The 17,186-nt window shown below is 35.9% G+C and overlaps 3 protein-coding genes, 4 non-coding genes and 1 pseudogene across 11 annotated transcripts; 6 read left to right on the forward strand and 2 right to left on the reverse strand.

Moving 5' to 3' along the window:
* The first annotated feature begins 1,748 nt into the window (after positions 1–1,748).
* On the forward strand, positions 1,749–3,229 carry LOC108853292 (uncharacterized). 5 transcript variants are annotated; one of them, XM_056999851.1, is made up of 6 exons: positions 1,763–1,895; positions 1,975–2,020; positions 2,212–2,522; positions 2,595–2,744; positions 2,833–2,931; positions 3,052–3,229. In XM_056999851.1, exons 3-6 carry the CDS (start codon positions 2,234–2,236, stop codon positions 3,081–3,083), a joined length of 570 nt encoding a protein of 189 aa, XP_056855831.1. In that variant the 5' UTR covers positions 1,763–1,895; positions 1,975–2,020; positions 2,212–2,233; the 3' UTR covers positions 3,084–3,229. The 5 variants fall into 5 exon arrangements, with proteins under 5 accessions (XP_018482221.1, XP_018482220.1, XP_056855831.1 ...); XM_018626719.2 differs by lacking the exon at positions 1,975–2,020 and having other exon boundaries at positions 1,749–1,895; XM_018626718.2 differs by lacking the exon at positions 1,975–2,020 and having other exon boundaries at positions 1,750–1,895; positions 2,233–2,522.
* Positions 3,230–3,853: 624 nt separating this feature from the next.
* Positions 3,854–3,927, forward strand: TRNAT-AGU (transfer RNA threonine (anticodon AGU)). Its single transcript has one exon. It is a non-coding gene; the product is annotated as a tRNA-Thr (tRNA).
* A 208-nt stretch (positions 3,928–4,135) lies between these two features.
* On the forward strand, positions 4,136–4,223 carry LOC130505250 (small nucleolar RNA Z221/R21b). Its single transcript, XR_008941597.1, has one exon. It is a non-coding gene; the product is annotated as a small nucleolar RNA Z221/R21b (small nucleolar RNA).
* A 194-nt stretch (positions 4,224–4,417) lies between these two features.
* LOC130505249 (small nucleolar RNA R30/Z108) lies at positions 4,418–4,516 on the forward strand. The gene has a single exon (XR_008941596.1). It is a non-coding gene; the product is annotated as a small nucleolar RNA R30/Z108 (small nucleolar RNA).
* A 1,192-nt stretch (positions 4,517–5,708) lies between these two features.
* Positions 5,709–5,789, forward strand: TRNAL-CAG (transfer RNA leucine (anticodon CAG)). The gene has a single exon. It is a non-coding gene; the product is annotated as a tRNA-Leu (tRNA).
* A 1,136-nt stretch (positions 5,790–6,925) lies between these two features.
* LOC108855897 (inositol transporter 4-like) lies at positions 6,926–9,342 on the forward strand. The gene is made up of 3 exons (XM_056999854.1): positions 6,926–7,075; positions 7,259–7,887; positions 7,999–9,342. Exons 2-3 carry the CDS (start codon positions 7,345–7,347, stop codon positions 9,202–9,204), a joined length of 1,749 nt encoding a protein of 582 aa, XP_056855834.1. The 5' UTR covers positions 6,926–7,075; positions 7,259–7,344; the 3' UTR covers positions 9,205–9,342.
* Positions 9,343–10,186: 844 nt separating this feature from the next.
* Positions 10,187–10,537, reverse strand: LOC130505248 (cysteine proteinase inhibitor 4-like). The gene has a single exon (XM_056999853.1). The coding sequence runs from the start codon at positions 10,535–10,537 to the stop codon at positions 10,187–10,189; it is 351 nt and encodes a 116-aa protein (XP_056855833.1).
* A 4,647-nt stretch (positions 10,538–15,184) lies between these two features.
* On the reverse strand, positions 15,185–15,746 carry LOC108853129 (protein GOLVEN 1-like; annotated as a pseudogene).
* Positions 15,747–17,186: the final 1,440 nt, after the last annotated feature.

Below are 17,186 nucleotides of genomic sequence, written 5' to 3' on the forward strand. Positions count from 1 at the left end.
TCTCTCTCTCTCTCTCTCTCTCTCGAAACTACTTTTGCATTTTCATTGTCCTGATATGGGTGTGTATACGGTGGGTTTGGGGGATGTGTAGGGATAAAACCAGGGATCAAGGGACCGTCGATGGTGACGGGAGGATTGATCGGAGTCATGGGTGGTTTCATGTACGCTTACCAGAACTCCGCGGGTCGACTCATGGGATTTTTCCCTAACGAAGGCGAGGTCGCTAGTGACCAGAAGCAGAAGCGTGGTGCTGGTGGTTCCTTCAATTGAATCTTCTAGGGTTTTTCCTGGGTCCTTCGAATCCTTTCATGTAATTGGATCGATTTTTCTTTGCTGTTTTGAGGACACATTTGCCTCTGTTTATCTGTTATGATGACTTACGGTTAATAATTNAAAAAAAAAAACAGAGCTTTCTCGGAAATGTATGAACACGGTTGTGATGTTGCAATGAGGGTTCTTTACTGCTGCATTTAGACTAATCTTGTAGGAGCTTGTTTAGCGTGGTTTGTGTAAGTATTAGGTTGCAGAGGGACTGATGAACTAGGGAGAAGCTGCACTTGAGTCTCTCACACAGATTATGCCTCAGTTCTTGGTATTGATGCTCACTAGCTTTGCCTAGGAAGTCAATATTGGAGTTTTTCAGTCTCTGCCTTGATTTGATATCCTTTTGGGTTCTGCGGGTAAGCTAGCTTTCGGCATCTCTCTTGACATTCTTAGGTGTGAATTCACTTGCTCTACTGGGGGTAGTTAGTTGTTGTTTGTATGTGATGAAAAATAGTTACCTTTATTAGCATTGGCATTTTGTTTAGAGTATAAGAAGAGTTCTTCACATGTGGTTTGTTTGGATTTGGTTAGTTGTTGTGAAGCTTCTTCACAGGATGTATTCAACGAGTGATATTGTGTCCGAGACCTTTCTGTGGATAAACAAAACCTTCTTTTTCCTTTAGTTCTTCTCTCCACCTCCTAGTGTTTGGATTCTTCTTACATGTCATGACTCTTGTTTCTTTGGTTCAACTTACTACTCACCAATGTGACTAGTTACTATATCTAATTCTGTGAATGACATGTGCTATTGGCTCTTATGGTTTTCAATGCGGGTTTTGCGTTGTGCATGCCTACCTTTATAGTGAAATGATAGTACATGAAGTTAAGTGATGGTCATAAGCCTATGAGGAGGCTATGACATATATGTTCAATAATAACTGTATATATGAACTCAACTAATTTAAATTAAAATATCATCAATTAAAATCAGTGAAATTGAAATCCGATTTATTAAACTCAGAAAATTCTAAACATAACTCAATATAAGACCTGCCCTTTATCTTAACTTTTCATATTGCTCTTCGCTAGAGTTTAATCGCCATCTTTCAACTTACAATCCTATTGACCTTATATTACGGAAAAGAATGCCTATCATTATCTCCTTGGGAATCGAATCCCACTACCACTCTTCTATGAATATGAGTTCGGTTGTACTTCTATCTATTGGTAGCTACATTATTAACACATTTGCCGACGGCAATTTTAGTTTACTTGCAAGAAAAGCGAAATATTGTATTTTTCATCTTTAAGATATGGTTAAAACATAAATATATTTCTTTTCAATAAAAAGTAAAATACTCTTATTAATATGTCAAGAGAAAACCCGCTTTATTGTAAAAAGTAGGAAAAAAAATGAACAAGCAAGTAACTAAAATGGAATGCAGCTATAGGGGTATATAAAGCAAATAAGATGTGATATGGAAGGTCATATAAATCAGAGTTATATGATATAGCGGTTATATCGAATTAATAGAAAATTTATAGTCTTAGAGGAAATTATTTTGTAGGGAGAAACGTTCGTCGAATCCTCCTCCTCCTCTTCATTCCCTTGATCGCCGTCGTATGTTCAGGTCAGTTCTAGAATCGGTTTCTCGTTTCCTATGTCAATGTTGGAATCAGTCACCCACAATATATAACGTCTTCGTATAGTTCGGATCCACTCTCGTCACAGCTTCGCGCGAGTGCCTGCGTCTTTGTATGCTTTCTTTACAATGATAGTCTCTCTTGGTTATAAGATTCGTTTCTTGATTTCGCGAAATCACGGCTCGTCTGTTACGTAACGTGTTTGTCAAGTAGTATTCGCCTAGGGTTTGTTGCACATGCAAATGTAAATGTTGGATCCGTTTTCTTTATCACGATCTCTCGTTGTATTATTTGTTTGAGTAGCTGCTGCGAGTGATAATATAGAATGGAGGAAGAGAGAGACGAATCGAGGAAAAGCAGGAAGGAGAAGGAGATGGAAAGGCGGCGTCTAAGAGACAGAGAGAGAAGACAATCTATGAGCCAAGACGAGAGGGAAAGGCATTTGGCTCGGCGCCGCAAGAACTACCAGCTACGAAGGCAGAGAGCTGAGGTAAGCCGCATCGGCTCTCAGATCCAAGAGATCACCGGAGAAGGGAGCCAGTTAGCTGCAGTCATCTCGCCTCTTCATTCCGGTGACAGTAGTACTGTCCCTTCCTTGTTTGATTCTGATCAGAGTGAGTCTCTCACAACTAAGGGATTTATATAGGTTAGTGTGAAAGTGTATGATGTGTATGTGTGTTGTGTAGGTGTGGGAATATCAGTGGAGGAGTTCGGTAAACTGGTGGGGACTATACGACTCAGCCGTGTGAAACATCTGGCGAGGACACTGAGAAAGTGGAGTAATACTGGTGCAGAGGCAAGCAGCAGTTCTGGTGCAACAAACGCAATGACAAGATGTAATTAAGCTATATGGCTAAGCTAACTCACATGTATACATATGTTTTTAGAGAGTTCTTTATTCGATTTGTTGGAAATGGTGGACAGGTGCAATGTCAAGTGGGCTACGTCTGAGTCGAGTGAAACGACTGGTGAGATCAAAGGGCCAGCAGGAGGGGTTGTTGTCTCAAAACTCACCAACACAAGGTTCGTTAGATAACTTGTAAATTATTTAAGAGAAGGTTGAGATTGATGATTACTCTCCCGCCACAAATCTTCCATTCTATATAATTTACAAGCTGCTTGTCTTCTTCTTTGTGTCAACAGGGCCCCTGCTTCAGTCGAGTTCACAAACTTGAACGCCAGCCTCATTATCATATATGTTAGCGTGTTTGTAAAAGCGAACACATTATCTTTTTGGAGACATATCTTTGAAGCTTACCAATTTTGTTTTACAATACAACTGGGAATACACTACATTTTATACAAAATTTTTGTTTTTGTCGTAGCCGTTTCCTATCCAAAACATATATCATTTTTTACTGGTAACGCAAAAATAGAAATATGAATATGGTAAGGCAATTTCAAAGCTTATTTCAGTGTTGAAGTTTGCAACAAAACAAGTACCACTAATATATCACAAAGGACTCAACCAAAAGAAAAAAAAAACACTTGTAGTATAAACAGTTTTGATTTGGTTGTATGTATATATGTATCTGCACGTGAACTGATATGTACGTCTTCAAATTTGAGAGATACTACACATGAATGTTCAATTTCTGACTTAGATTTGCTAAGAACAAATCACAGAAAAAATGGATATTGCTGACATTTATAAGATTAAGTTTTGTGGAATATATATAAAACTAACAGTTCTAAATTCAAATAAATCAAGGAAACCAAGATCAGCATATGCGAAAGTAAAAGTTTAATAGGATAATTGATGAAAACAGATTTGGTATACACAACTTTTCATACTTTACCTTTCCCATTTAGTTTTAGTAAACACAGATTTCAACAATCATGACTTACATGAGTTGTTGCACCAAGTCATGTTCTTACTTACATCATGGCCACCAAAGGTTGAAGAAACGTTTAGTTCTTTAACTTTAAAATTAGTAAACGTCTAGCTTTCATAGCTCAGTTGGTTAGAGCACCCGTTTAGTAAGCGGGAGGTCTTGAGTTCAACTCTCAATGAAAGCAATTTATATTTTACTATTTATTGGCTGTATTTTTGGGCTAGGTAGAGTCTAGGGGCAAAATTCGAATTATCTGTCCAAATAACAGATTGGGGCTTAAGCCGTCATCAATATAAATAGTCACGCAGATTACAAAAAAAATCATCTTATTTTAACTGTTTATCTTATGTTCCCGATCAGTTTCTTCTCTATTTTATAACAAAAAATTTGTGAGGCAGTGATGAGTAAATCGAGATAGTCATGGACCACTCTGATTTAATCAGTGCTGAGAATTTCTCTTACCATATTTCTTCTGAGCCTCTCTTACTTAACATTTGTATATATTGCTTAAAGTTTTCATTTGTTGATTTGAACATTTTGTCATTGCAAATAGATTTTAGTTTAACTGTTTGATTCTTTTGTTTTAATTTGGGGTTTTGTTTTACCAATCACTAATTTTTTCACATCTATATCAAAAAAATTATTTGGTTTTGAAATTGAGCGAGTAGGGGTTTGGAGATGACGATGAGGATATAATGCTCCCTATTCTGAGTTCAGCTGAAGTCACTTGCTGGCAGAATCGAACCTAATTATCACTAGCCACCACTGAGTCATCTCCTAGTTCCCCCTCACATATATTTGATGATGAATCAATTAACACTTTGAATTTATGTTACAAATACTTTAGCTTTTTAATCTGTCCCCATGATTGGAGCTATAACGGTTCTCTTACGAACCTCTTGAAATTTCCAAAATCAAATTCACATTCTTCAGCTAAACCCATAAACTATAATCAATAAATTTCTTATATCCATCCAAACAATGACTCAAGATGACAACCCAATTTCTTTTCATACAAGTACCTGTCAACTGAACTGCCATGGCTATATGCATTTATAACCACCAAAACGTAACAGAATTTGTGCTACAAACTTCTTCCTTCATCTGAAACTTGTCCGTGAAACCCATAACCAGACGTCATTTAGGTCCATGTACAGATCAAGCACTTTGCCCATCAGAGAGACACTGCTGCAGTTAAAGTACCTATCAACAAGGCTGTTGACTCCACTCCGGTGTTAGACTTAAAAACAGCTCTTTATATATCATAGATACATATAAAGCCCTTCTTGTTTGAGACCCCTTTTAACGAATATCATTGCGTTCTGCGGAAAGTGAATCCTAGCTGTTTGAAGATCCCCCTCACGATAAGGTTTTTTAAAGTATTAACTACTTGACTTTGAAAAACTCACTTGGAGACTGTAACCTTACAAGAACCTTTTGAGCTTGTATCCGGTTTTTCTTGTACTTTATCTGATCCTTCCCTTGCATCATGCATTCCTACGAGAGCATACTTGTGTGCTCAACTTGTAACCCCGCTGCACCGTAATAGGCCAAGAGCTTCTTTCAATCTCCTTGTAACACACAGACCCTGTAATGTGTTATCCAGGTGATGTTTCTTTCTTTCCCTAATGCTCCACCTGAAAGCTGGAACAAGTTACAGGTGAACCAAACGTTGATCTCTGAAAGGGAAGTTTCAGACTTTGCGACTCTCATAAGAGATAATCACAGTCAAATTTCTGATGAGTCAGTTAACCATGGGAGGCCCCCATCTTTGCAAGAAAAGGAAACCTGAAGTTCAACGATTAAGTTCAAGACAGTCTTCTCATTGTTATTTTTTTAATGAAATAATGATATCACTACTTCACTTCCCATCTTGTCGGAACAGAGCAAACGTGATCGTGAACCCTTCCTATTATGTTCTAAGTTTTATTTCAATATAAATATTTGTGGCACAGATTATCAAATGTCAAGATGGCCGAGTTGGTCTAAGGCGCCCGCTTCAGGTGCGGGTCCGAAAGGGCGTGGGTTCAAATCCCACTCTTGACAATATTTTCCTTTTTTCTCCTTTTATTATATATGCAAGTAAATAGTTGTGTTCTGTTGGAACTAAAAGTATTGTTCTGTGGATTTGAACCTAACAATATAAAGATATAAATAGTGAAGGTTAGTAACTTAGTATAGTGCCTTATTACCAAGATGATGAACGTGTTTTATTGTAGTAGTGAAGGTTAATTTAGCAGAAGTGAGCTCAAATGATACTTTGTGGATAACTGAAATTCAATGTCTCACGTCATTGCTCCGTGCGAAGACATTCTTTTTTCAACTTGAATTTTTGAGTATTGACTTGTGTTGTTAATATGCCAGTAATAGGCAAACTATTACAGTTTCTAACTAACACTAGACAGCTTGAGGAAAGAAATTTAACCAAGGGAAATTGAGAGGAAAACACAACCACTAAACATGACCATTTTCCAGTGAATTGTTCTTATCCCACATGTGTAGCTAAAATTAATCCTTATTTACTGGATATTAGACCACTTCTTTTACCATTAAACTGTCTCTTTCTATCTTCTAAACTTAGCAATTTTAACCTTAGTGTCTTCTCTATATATACATCAAGACTTGAACAGTAATTATTTGGTTTGAAACACTAATCATCTTTTCGGGATTTTTTCTTTTTTATTAAAACAACGACTGAGATTTTGAAGACTCAACTGTTACATTGACCAGGTAAATTTCAGCTGCTTGGTAAATCATCTGGCTGATGTAAGTTGGATAAAATAACTTATTTACTAATTATATTTAGGACGAAAAAAATTGTATATAATTTCAGTTTTTTTAGGATTTGCAACCATAAATAATTAACTGAAAATTTTATTCAGAAAAATATCTTGTGGTAGTCTCTTGAAACAGAAACAGAAATCAGATCCAATAATCAAATCCACTGCAAAATAAATTGAGTTGCATAACCTTCTAGCAGGGTCAACAAAATATTAACATTTCCAGAAAATGTAACGATAATCAACGTTTTTAAGATTTACCTTTTTTTTGTATTTTTTGAAAGAATCTCGTGAAATTAGGGCCTACCCGTCCCAACATTTATTACACGAGATATATAGTCAACGGAGATTAGTCTATGTGGGCCCCACTTAACTAGACTATTAGTTAAGAGAATCTTATCCAATTCATCTCATCTCCCACTTAACTAGACTATTAGTTACGAGAATCTTATCTAATTCATCTCATCATCTTCTATTCTTCTATCATAGGATCCTCTCATCTCACTCAACAACAGTCAACACCGTAACATTATTCTTTTCTGTGAACAATTGGTGAGACTCGACAAATTTATTCAAACTTCAGATGATGATTTTCGCTTTGATGATTATAACGTGTTTGAATTGGAAAAAGGAAATAAAAATCTCAAAAGCTTTTACTGTATGGAAAATTCAAGATTCGATTATTCGTGTATATCTCTGTATATATTATCTAACATTTTTTAGTTTCGTTCGCAGGCATCGAGCGTGAGAGAATCTCTTCTTCTTCTTTTTTTTATTACACTGTGAGATAAACTAAACAGAGAGAGTTTCAGACAAAAAAGATGGTGGAAGGAGGAATAGCCAAAGCAGACAAAACAGAGTTCACAGAGTGCTGGAGGACGACATGGAAAACCCCTTACATCATGCGCCTCGCTCTCTCCGCCGGAATCGGAGGTCTCCTCTTCGGCTACGACACCGGCGTCATCTCCGGCGCTCTTCTCTTCATCAAAGAGGATTTCGACGAAGTCGACAGGAAAACATGGCTCCAGTCGACGATCGTCAGCATGGCGGTGGCCGGAGCCATCGTCGGAGCAGCCGTCGGAGGCTGGATCAACGACAGGTTCGGCCGGAGGACGTCGATCCTGATCGCCGACGTGCTTTTCCTGATCGGAGCGGCCGTCATGGCGTTTGCTCCGGCTCCGTGGGTGATCATCGTCGGAAGGATCTTCGTCGGGTTCGGCGTCGGTATGGCGTCGATGACGTCGCCGCTTTACATATCGGAAGCTTCTCCGGCGAGGATCAGGGGAGCGCTAGTTAGTACCAACGGTCTTCTCATCACCGGGGGACAGTTCTTCTCTTACCTCATCAATCTCGCCTTTGTCCATGTAAGTAAACGTAACGCTTTTAAACTTATTAAGATAAATGGTTTTGTTCATTGGTTATTGGTTATTAGTTTATCAGTTTCCGGTTTATTTAAATTACTTCCGGTTTAACAGACTAAAGGAACGTGGAGGTGGATGTTGGGAGTTGCGGGTGTTCCGGCGATAGTTCAGTTTGTGCTGATGCTGTCTTTACCGGAGTCTCCGCGGTGGCTTTACAGAAAAGACAGGGTTGCGGAGTCGAGAGCGATCCTCGAGAGGATCTACCCGGCGGAGGAGGTGGAGGCGGAGATGGAGGCGTTGAAAGAGTCTGTGGAGGCGGAGAAGGCGGACGAGGCCGTTATTGGAGATAGTTTTGGCGCCAAAATCAAAGGAGCATTCGCGAACCCTGTCGTCCGACGTGGACTCGCGGCTGGTGTTACTGTCCAGGTGGCGCAGCAGTTCGTTGGGATCAACACTGTGATGTATTATAGTCCTTCCATTGTGCAGTTCGCTGGTTACGCGTCCAACAGTACGGCGATGGCTTTGTCTCTCGTAACGTCGGGTCTGAACGCGGTTGGTTCGATTGTGAGCATGATGTTTGTGGATCGGTACGGTAGAAGGAAGCTGATGATCATCTCTATGTTTGGGATCATATCGTGTCTTATCATCTTAGCCACAGTGTTCTCACAAGCGGCCATTCACGCCCCCACGATCGATGCTTTGGAGTCGACCACGTTTTCTCCGAACGCTACTTGTCCAGCGTTTGCGCCCCTCGCAACCCCAAACGCTCCTCCCTCGGGGTGGAACTGCATGAAGTGTCTTAGATCCGAATGCGGGTTCTGCGCCAGCGGAGTGCAGCCGTATGCGCCAGGAGCATGCGTGGTGTTATCAGACGACATGAAGGCGAGGTGTCACTCGAAGGGGAGAACGTACTTCAAAGATGGATGTCCAAGCAAGTTTGGATTCTTGGCGATAGTGTTTTTGGGGCTTTACATTGTGGTGTATGCACCAGGTATGGGTACTGTCCCATGGATTGTTAACTCTGAGATATATCCGCTTAGATATAGAGGTATTGGAGGAGGAATAGCCGCGGTCTCGAATTGGGTCTCTAATCTGATTGTGAGTGAGAGCTTTCTCTCACTAACACATGCTCTCGGCTCTTCTGGGACTTTCCTTCTCTTTGCCGGGTTTTCTGCGGTTGGACTCTTCTTCATTTGGCTGCTTGTGCCTGAGACAAAAGGACTTCAGTTTGAGGAGGTCGAGAAGTTGCTTGAGGCTGGCTACAAACCTAGTCTGTTGCGGCGGAGGAAAAACAAGGCTAAAGGTGTTGATACGGCTTAAGATGAAGTTTCATTTTCTCTTCTTTTTCTTATTACTACTACGACCAATTCCAGTTTCTTTTGAATGAAGTCAGAAAGAATACACTGTATCAAGAAGAACTCTTTAAAACCTCAAAAGAATACATGATTTAATACAAAACTTCTCTGTAATTTGACCTCAACTAGCGTCATTTTACCAAAAAGATTTGCAAAAGCATACTTCTAAATAAAACAGACAGTACGTCAAAATTTATTATCCAGGATCCGATCCGAAATCCAATCCAGAACTGTTCCAAAATAGGATATCCGGAACATGTGAATCTAATCCGGATAATAAAATCTCAGATCTGTTAAAACTGAATCCTGATTTGGATATCTCAAATTTTAGGTTCGAATATCTGGATATGTATTTATACAATATATTAAATTTTAAGTTTTATTAATAATTAATTGATATATTAATATTTATTCATAAAATTAATTTTATAATATATATTTTTTAAAAAATATTATATACATATGTATATTTATAATCTTGTATACATATTTAATTATGTATTATTTTATAATTTAATATTTAGAAAAAAATAAATATTTTTACGAATCCGGATCAGACACTCCCGAATAATACAATATTTAGATGGATATCAGAAAATCTGGAATATGGATCCAGTTACTAAGCTTATGGATCTGATGAATCCGAATCGCAAGAATACCTTAAATTTCTCAGATATCCAATCTATCCCAACCTTAATAGATAATTATGTGTACGTGAAAATTTTAACTTTGGGGAAAGAGCAACTATTTTGTATGATGTGGTGATACAAAACTACTGCATATCTACGTCTGGATGCATGGAAATGCATCACATCCTCGTCGGTCAAGTCAAAACTCCAAGTAACAGATCTCTTATTGATTCTCAAAGAAACATACTTCTGATAGTCTGATATATAATTAATTAATTATAATCTCTCGAGATCAACTTTTACATAAAAAAGATTATATTAGATCGATATCTCATTGAAAGACTCAAGGACCCTCTCTTGATTAACATGCCTTTCAAACACGACAGCCTCATAGTTATGTGCTATATGGTCGCTATTCCTCGTTGCGATTATCAGAGCATACCTTAGGCCATTGTCGTATTGCTCTTTTCCCTGGACGTTATTCTCGAACGCCAGAATATCCATCGTGTGCTTGTTATGCTCATTAATCGCAAACCTTCCGATCTCTAAGTAGTAGCCAAGTGTTACATTCTTGATCGGCTTCCAGGGACTAGGCTCAATTTTAAGTCCTTCCACGTTATAGACGAGAGGGAGGAGGATAAGAGAGAAACAAATAAAATACTTTATCATTTTTTTATTTGTTCTTGAATCTTTGAGGGACTAGGCACTTAGTTTCTTCCGGTTTACAGTTTTTATAAGGACTCAGAAAAAGATCTGAATAATAATGATAGTATAATACAATTAAAAGTTGACAACTAATTTATTCTTTACAAATTTACCAGAAGACCACTCACAATGAAAATGTTGAAACTGCTTTTCAACATTTGAAATCCTTCCAACGAGGGTATTGATAAATTGAGTTTATTTAAGTGGTTTCAACCGTCAATTTTCTTTTGTGGTGCAGCACTGCCACGTGTCACCTCCTGATTGGGTAGAAACGGTGAGGGTGTGTATGTACATCATCACAATTTTTTTTAATCTAGATAAGATTTAAATATTGTGTTCTGATTGGTTGTGCAGATTTCTTTTGATTTTTTCCTCACCCAATAATTCAAACTTATTTCTTTTAGATGTAGATATGATTTAAAATATTGTGTTTTGATTGGCTGTGCAGATTTCTTTTGATTTTTTATCTTCACCCAATAATTCAAACGCATTTATTATATAATAAAGTTTTTTTTAAAATAAAAATTATATCAAAATTTAATTTTTATCTATAAATAGAAACATTCTCATTTCATTTGGATACATAAAAACATCATTTTTCATTACAATCAACTAATTTATTCTTGAATCTTCGAGGGACTGGGCACTGAGTTACGTCGGATTTACTATTTTTATAGGGAACTCGAAAAAGATCTGAATAAATATAATAGTATAATACAATTAGAAGTTGACAACTAAATCACCCTAACAGATGTACCATAAAACCACCCATAAAGAAGACGTTGAAACTCATTTTCAACCGTTGAAACTTTTACAATGAAGGTGTTGATAAATTGAGTTTATCTAGGTGGATTCAACGCATGTTACAAAGTAACCGTTTAAATAAGAAACTTGTGGCCCAGCATTGTCACGTGTCGCCTCCTGACTGGGTAGAATATACAGGCTGGGCTTATCGTATTTTTTAAAAATCTGAATAATATTTAAAATATTGTGTTCTGATTGGCTATACATATTTTTTTAATTTTTATCTTCACCCAATAATTTAGACGCAGTTATTATATAATAAAACTTTCAAAAAAAAATTATATCAAAATTCATTTTTTTCATTGAGAGACTATTTTTTTGTCATCAGACTACTTTTATTTCATTCGGATAAAAAACGTCGTTTTTAGTGCAATCAACTATTTTATTGTTTTATTCTTTTTTTTTGTTAAATAGATCCCAATAATAATCCTTTTTAACACTCAAAATGTTTCTAATGTTCCGTTTAACTTCCAAAATCCCAACAATTTTCAATTTCAAAACCAACCTTCCAACCAACTTACTTTATGATTTATTAATAATATTTTCAACCCTTGATAGAAAATATTATGTTATGTACACGATTTAAAAAAAAAATCACTCTAATTGACCAATATGAAATTTATAAAATAACATCAGAAGATTGTATTAATGTTTTGTTATATAAATATATTTGGTATTAAATTAAGATATTTTGATGTCTCACCATAAAAATTGTTACCTTAATAAAATCAGTCATTACTTTAGTAATTATCAATTTAATACCTTACCATAAAAAAATTTACCAAAGTTTGTGTATAAATATTGCTTAGACTTGAAATAATGTTGTAACTGTATTATTATAGGGTACAGTTTTTTTCCTTAATTAAGATTTATTAACTACAAAAATTTTAAAATAAGTAATTTTTGTACATGTTATATTTAAATTTTTTAAATAATTAATAAAACTGCAGAAAATTTTGACTCGCTATACATAAAAAAATATTTATCATTGAGTTAGATTTTAATCCGTATTATAATATTTCATATTTATAATTAAAACATATGTGAATAACTTATTATAATGAAATGAAAAAAATATTTTATTTTTAAAAGATGTAATATGAAATAAAATAGTTAATATTTTAACATATTTTAAATTGGTGAAAAAATTATTTTAATGTTTCATATTTTATTAATAATATTTTCAACATTTGATAGAAAATATTATGTTATGTAAAACGATTTAAAACACTCTAATTGACCATATGAAATTTATAAAATAACATAGGAAGGTTTAATGTTGATATATAAATATATTTGGTATCAAATTAAAATATTTTAAAGCCTTACCATAAAAAAATGTTACCTTATAAATTAGTCATTAATAATTATCAATTTAATATCTTACATAAATAATTTCACCGAAGTTATTGTTATAAATATATCTTAGACTTAAAATAATGTTGTAACTGTATTATTATAGGGTATAGTTTAAAAATAATTTCACCTAGAATCAAATTGGGTCTAACTTTGTGTTTATGTTTTAATAGTATTGATGATAATTATAGGGTATAGTTTTTAAAAATAATTTCACCTAGAATCAAATTGGGTCTAACTTTGTGTTTATGTTTTAATAGTATTGATGTAAGTTTTGAAGTAAATTGTGAGGAGGAGGATCGAGCTGAGATTTGTGAGGCTTAAAACAAGAATTTGGAGTTATATGATTTTACAAATATTTGTTTCCCAGCTTAGGGAGCTCAAAATCTATACATATCAATCACTTAAATTAACATTTCGTTTCACTATACTAAAGACCGGCCTTGATTCTCAGGAGTGCAAGAAGATGGTTTACTGTGAGAGTCTTTAGACCAAAATAGAGTATGTTGAGTTTCTCTAATCTTTGTGTAGTAAGACTTGATTCTGAGGAGACGTCAGTTAAACTGACTCGGTTTGAGCACAATGCTGTAACATGTATAGGTATGAGGACAACAAGCATACCGGTAAATTTTATTTTTTTCAAACCGTTATTTCCACGGCAGAATTAAATATCTGTTTGAAGCTGACCGACTTTTCTGCATCCTCCACTTATTTGTCATATTGTGGTGATCATCTTTTGGTGCTTGCTCACTTCTGGTACAACAGTCTCTGTACACGCTATTAATAACATATTAGACATGTGTAAGACATGGGAGTATCATGAGGCTAACCTCTACCCACTTGTGTTTTCTTCCATTAGACAAACAGTTTTGTGGTGTCTTTTGTATTCATAGACAATTACAGAGAGTTTTCTCATTCACACACATGTGCTTGCCAAGCGTTTCCAAGACATTACAGTCTATTGCCTGTCCTAATTGTCACAGAGGCCGGGAAGGTTACAATGCCCAACGGGTTGTTTCTCTAAGTCTGTAACGGAGGTGTAGTACATTTTAACACTGTTTGCATTTGATATTAAGTTGCTTGAGCATTTCTTGTGAGTTCATGCCTCATTGCCTTAGTACTTTCGCATTAATAGTGAAAATTAGAACCTCCTTTTTCGCAGTTTGATACCTTCTTTAAACTACCAATACCAGAGTTGGTAATTGGAATCAGGCAGAGAGATTTAAATGGTGTTAATCTTATTGAGTGTGTATAAATAATCTTAGGCTCGTACCCTACTGCATTGATCATGTTATCTTTGTTTCCCTTATGTGGAAGTGGCCCACTTCAGACAATCACACTATTTGTGCTATTGTGACACATCATATTCTTTCAAAATCATCTTTAGACCTCACTCAGTATTAATGGGTTTTCCCTTTTGGGTAATCAGCTTTGTTGCTTTTTTTCTCTAATAAAATCATGGATTCCACTTCTTTTTCGGCAGAGTGAATTGTTATTTGGAAGTATTCACAGAGTTTGAAGATCGTTTATTGGAGAGCATGTAAAATAATGCTTCATATTTGGACTTTAATATTATTTTCGTCATGTCCTAATTAAACCGTTTACCATTATAATTTGCTGAAGTGTTACGGCTAGCTTAAGATTTGAGCTGCATGAGGGTGTGTACCTCTCAAAGACAATGGTATAGTTGCAAACTTGCGATGATGCTGTCTGTTGGCCCTGAAATTTATGTGGTTCGAAACAACTATTAAATGATCAGGACGTATATTTTTAGTCAGTTTAGGGATCGAATGATTTTCACACATTAACCGATATTTTATGGACCGTAGATGAATGTTTATCTCTCACCGGCTCTGCTCAGTTACTTACTACTTAAGCTACTTGAAGCTAAATTTGTGGTGAAGAGCTCTTAAGTGACAGATCCATATGTAACGTTGTAATTAGAAGAAAAATAGTGGAGGGATCCTATTCGGCAAAAGTTTGGAAAGCACTAGTATGAGGGATCATAAGAGAGAAATTTACAACAGTTTGGAGTAAACTCATAAGGATTCTTTCTACCAAACAGTTTGCACAGACTGAAGACTATCTTCTCCGATACACCTTTCAGGCCGCTATACATAGTATATGGAGAGAAACCGAGAGATGCAGGTAGTCTAGTCTTGTTTGTGGATAAAATAATCAGACTACGGCTACTATCAGTTCACGGCAAGGGACATCGATATCTTGATAAAGGTCTGCAAGCTTGGTTTGGGACGAGGATGCAAAGCAGTTCATCAACATGAAGACTGTTTTTTGGTTTCTCAAAATTTTTCATTGTTTGATTCTTTTCACAAACATTAGAAATAGCACTTGATGTAAATATGATTTTGATTGAATAAATTTTGCAATTCATTCCAAAAAAAAAAAAAATATATATATATAGTGAAGCTTGTTTGTTCTAAGGATGAATCGAGGACAGAAACGTTGGTCACGTATATATTATTATGTATAGAACAAGAGTCATTACAACCAGCAACATGGTGAATGCATATATATATATGAATATAACAGTATTATATATAGATAAGAGGAATGGATCGGGTAGTTAAGCCTTCTCGTTGTGGATGGGAGGCTTACGATGAGGCTGAGGATAATCCATGACCACTACTTCCCCTGTCTCGATTCCTCCAAGCACCCTCCTCTTTCCTCCACCATGTACGAGAGAAGCAACCTTGTGATGATGCTTGTGAAGCCCTAGCCGACGAGCACTGGCATATCCAACATTGGATGACAAAAGCAAAATAATGATACCAAACAACATCGCGAGTCTACTCCTCACAGAGAAAGACATGACCTCTCTTTTTTTTTCTTCTTCAAATACTTATATTTATGTTCTTTAGTAAAGAGAGATGAGAGCAGGAATAAAATCTAGTTTGAAATGTGTGTTTTAAGTGTAAAAGAAGAGAATATGGAAGGAGTATATGTAGGCAGTATTAGAAAGATAATAAGAGAGTAAAGAGAGTAAGACAAACATTGAATGCAGGTGGGGAGGTCCTTCATTATCATAACATGCTCTTGTTCTTCTCTTGTCCAATTTTGCAAATATATTCACATTCATTTCTACATTTACATACAAGTATCTATCGTATTCGTATGCATAGTGGGTGTCTTGATCGGCCAAACCTTTTGTCTGTTTGAGGGTCTTCGTGGGGTCAGTATTGGAGAGAAGATCCACATCGGATATATGTGAGGGACATTATAAGGACTTGGGTCACACCACTAATTGTCAATGGTTTTAAGTGGAAGCCCAAGAAACTTATCATGGTATCAGAGCCGGCCACACCCTGATCCTTTTAATCCGGCCCGGACCAGTGGCCCGATCACCCATTAACTGAGGCCAGAGAAGGCTCAGTTCTCCGAGATTGCTAGAGAATACAAGCATTGTCTCAGAGGGGTATGATGGATTCGCGAGATTAATGGTTATACGCACCATTATCTCGAGGGAGGGTGTTGGGATAAAGATCCACATTGAAAATAGAATGGGACATGAGTAATATATAAGAGACTTGGGTCACACCACTAATTGCCAATTGGTTTTAAGTGGAAGTCCAAGAAACTTATCAGTCAGTTTCCTGTTTTTCCTTCTTTCATCTCTTAAGCTTATTCTTCTCCATTGTAACCAGTAGCGGGCCAGAAAAATTTTGTACCGGAGTCAAAAATTTTTTTTTATATATATTGGAGTTATAATTTTCTGTAATTATAGAAAAAATGAGACTAAAACTAATATAAATCTAAAGTTTTGAAGAAAAAAATATAAATATTTTAGTTGTTTGATTAAATTTTATCTTTAATGTTTACTAATTATTTTTGTGGGGTCAAATTTTACTTTTTTTTAGGGTCAATACAAATTTTTCTTTGAACAAAACAATTTTTTTTTTAAGTAACCAGATGTTAACTGCCTCCGCCCCTGACTGTAACTCATCATTATTGTATCCAACTATTTATAACATCACTCTCCCAAGTCTTGGTCAGTGATAATCAATTTTTTTGGATTATTATGAGACTGAACCGAATCCCATAACTTTCCAAAAGATCACTATATTTTATGATCTCTAAGCTTTGACATATCTACTTTTTCAATTGAGTTTCGTGATAATTATCTTATTAGGACATTATTGGATATACTACGTTAACTTCCACTTATATTCAGTTAATAAGATCTCACTAGTGATGTCTCTGGATTAAACACTGTACTAGGTCATGATCCGCGCGTCCGCGCGGATTTATCTTTTGATTTACATATTTTATATACATGTTGTATATTATTTAAGATTTATAATATAAAAAAGTTAGAATGATCCAGAACCAAAAAAAAATCGATCCGGACAAAAAAAATCAAATACCTACTTAGATTCAAATGTTGAGAACTCGAAGAACTCATACCTGAAATGAACAGATTTATATCCGATCTAGT

Source organism: Raphanus sativus, unplaced genomic scaffold, assembly GCF_000801105.2.
Source record: "Raphanus sativus cultivar WK10039 unplaced genomic scaffold, ASM80110v3 Scaffold2121, whole genome shotgun sequence".
Taxonomy (NCBI): Eukaryota; Viridiplantae; Streptophyta; class Magnoliopsida; order Brassicales; family Brassicaceae; genus Raphanus; species Raphanus sativus.

Bases quoted from the DNA above. Each gene is read 5' to 3' on its own strand.
- LOC108853292 (XM_018626718.2), top strand. The intron at 2,745-2,832 runs GTAATTAAGCTA...AATGGTGGACAG, and splicing joins AACAAACGCAATGACAAGAT to GTGCAATGTCAAGTGGGCTA. The intron at 2,932-3,051 runs GTTCGTTAGATA...TTGTGTCAACAG, and splicing joins TCAAAACTCACCAACACAAG to GGCCCCTGCTTCAGTCGAGT.
- LOC108855897 (XM_056999854.1), top strand. From the start codon at position 7,345: ATGGTGGAAGGAGGAATAGCCAAAGCAGACAAAACAGAGTTCACAGAG. The intron at 7,888-7,998 runs GTAAGTAAACGT...CCGGTTTAACAG, and splicing joins TCAATCTCGCCTTTGTCCAT to ACTAAAGGAACGTGGAGGTG.
- LOC130505248 (XM_056999853.1), bottom strand. From the start codon at position 10,537: ATGATAAAGTATTTTATTTGTTTCTCTCTTATCCTCCTCCCTCTCGTC.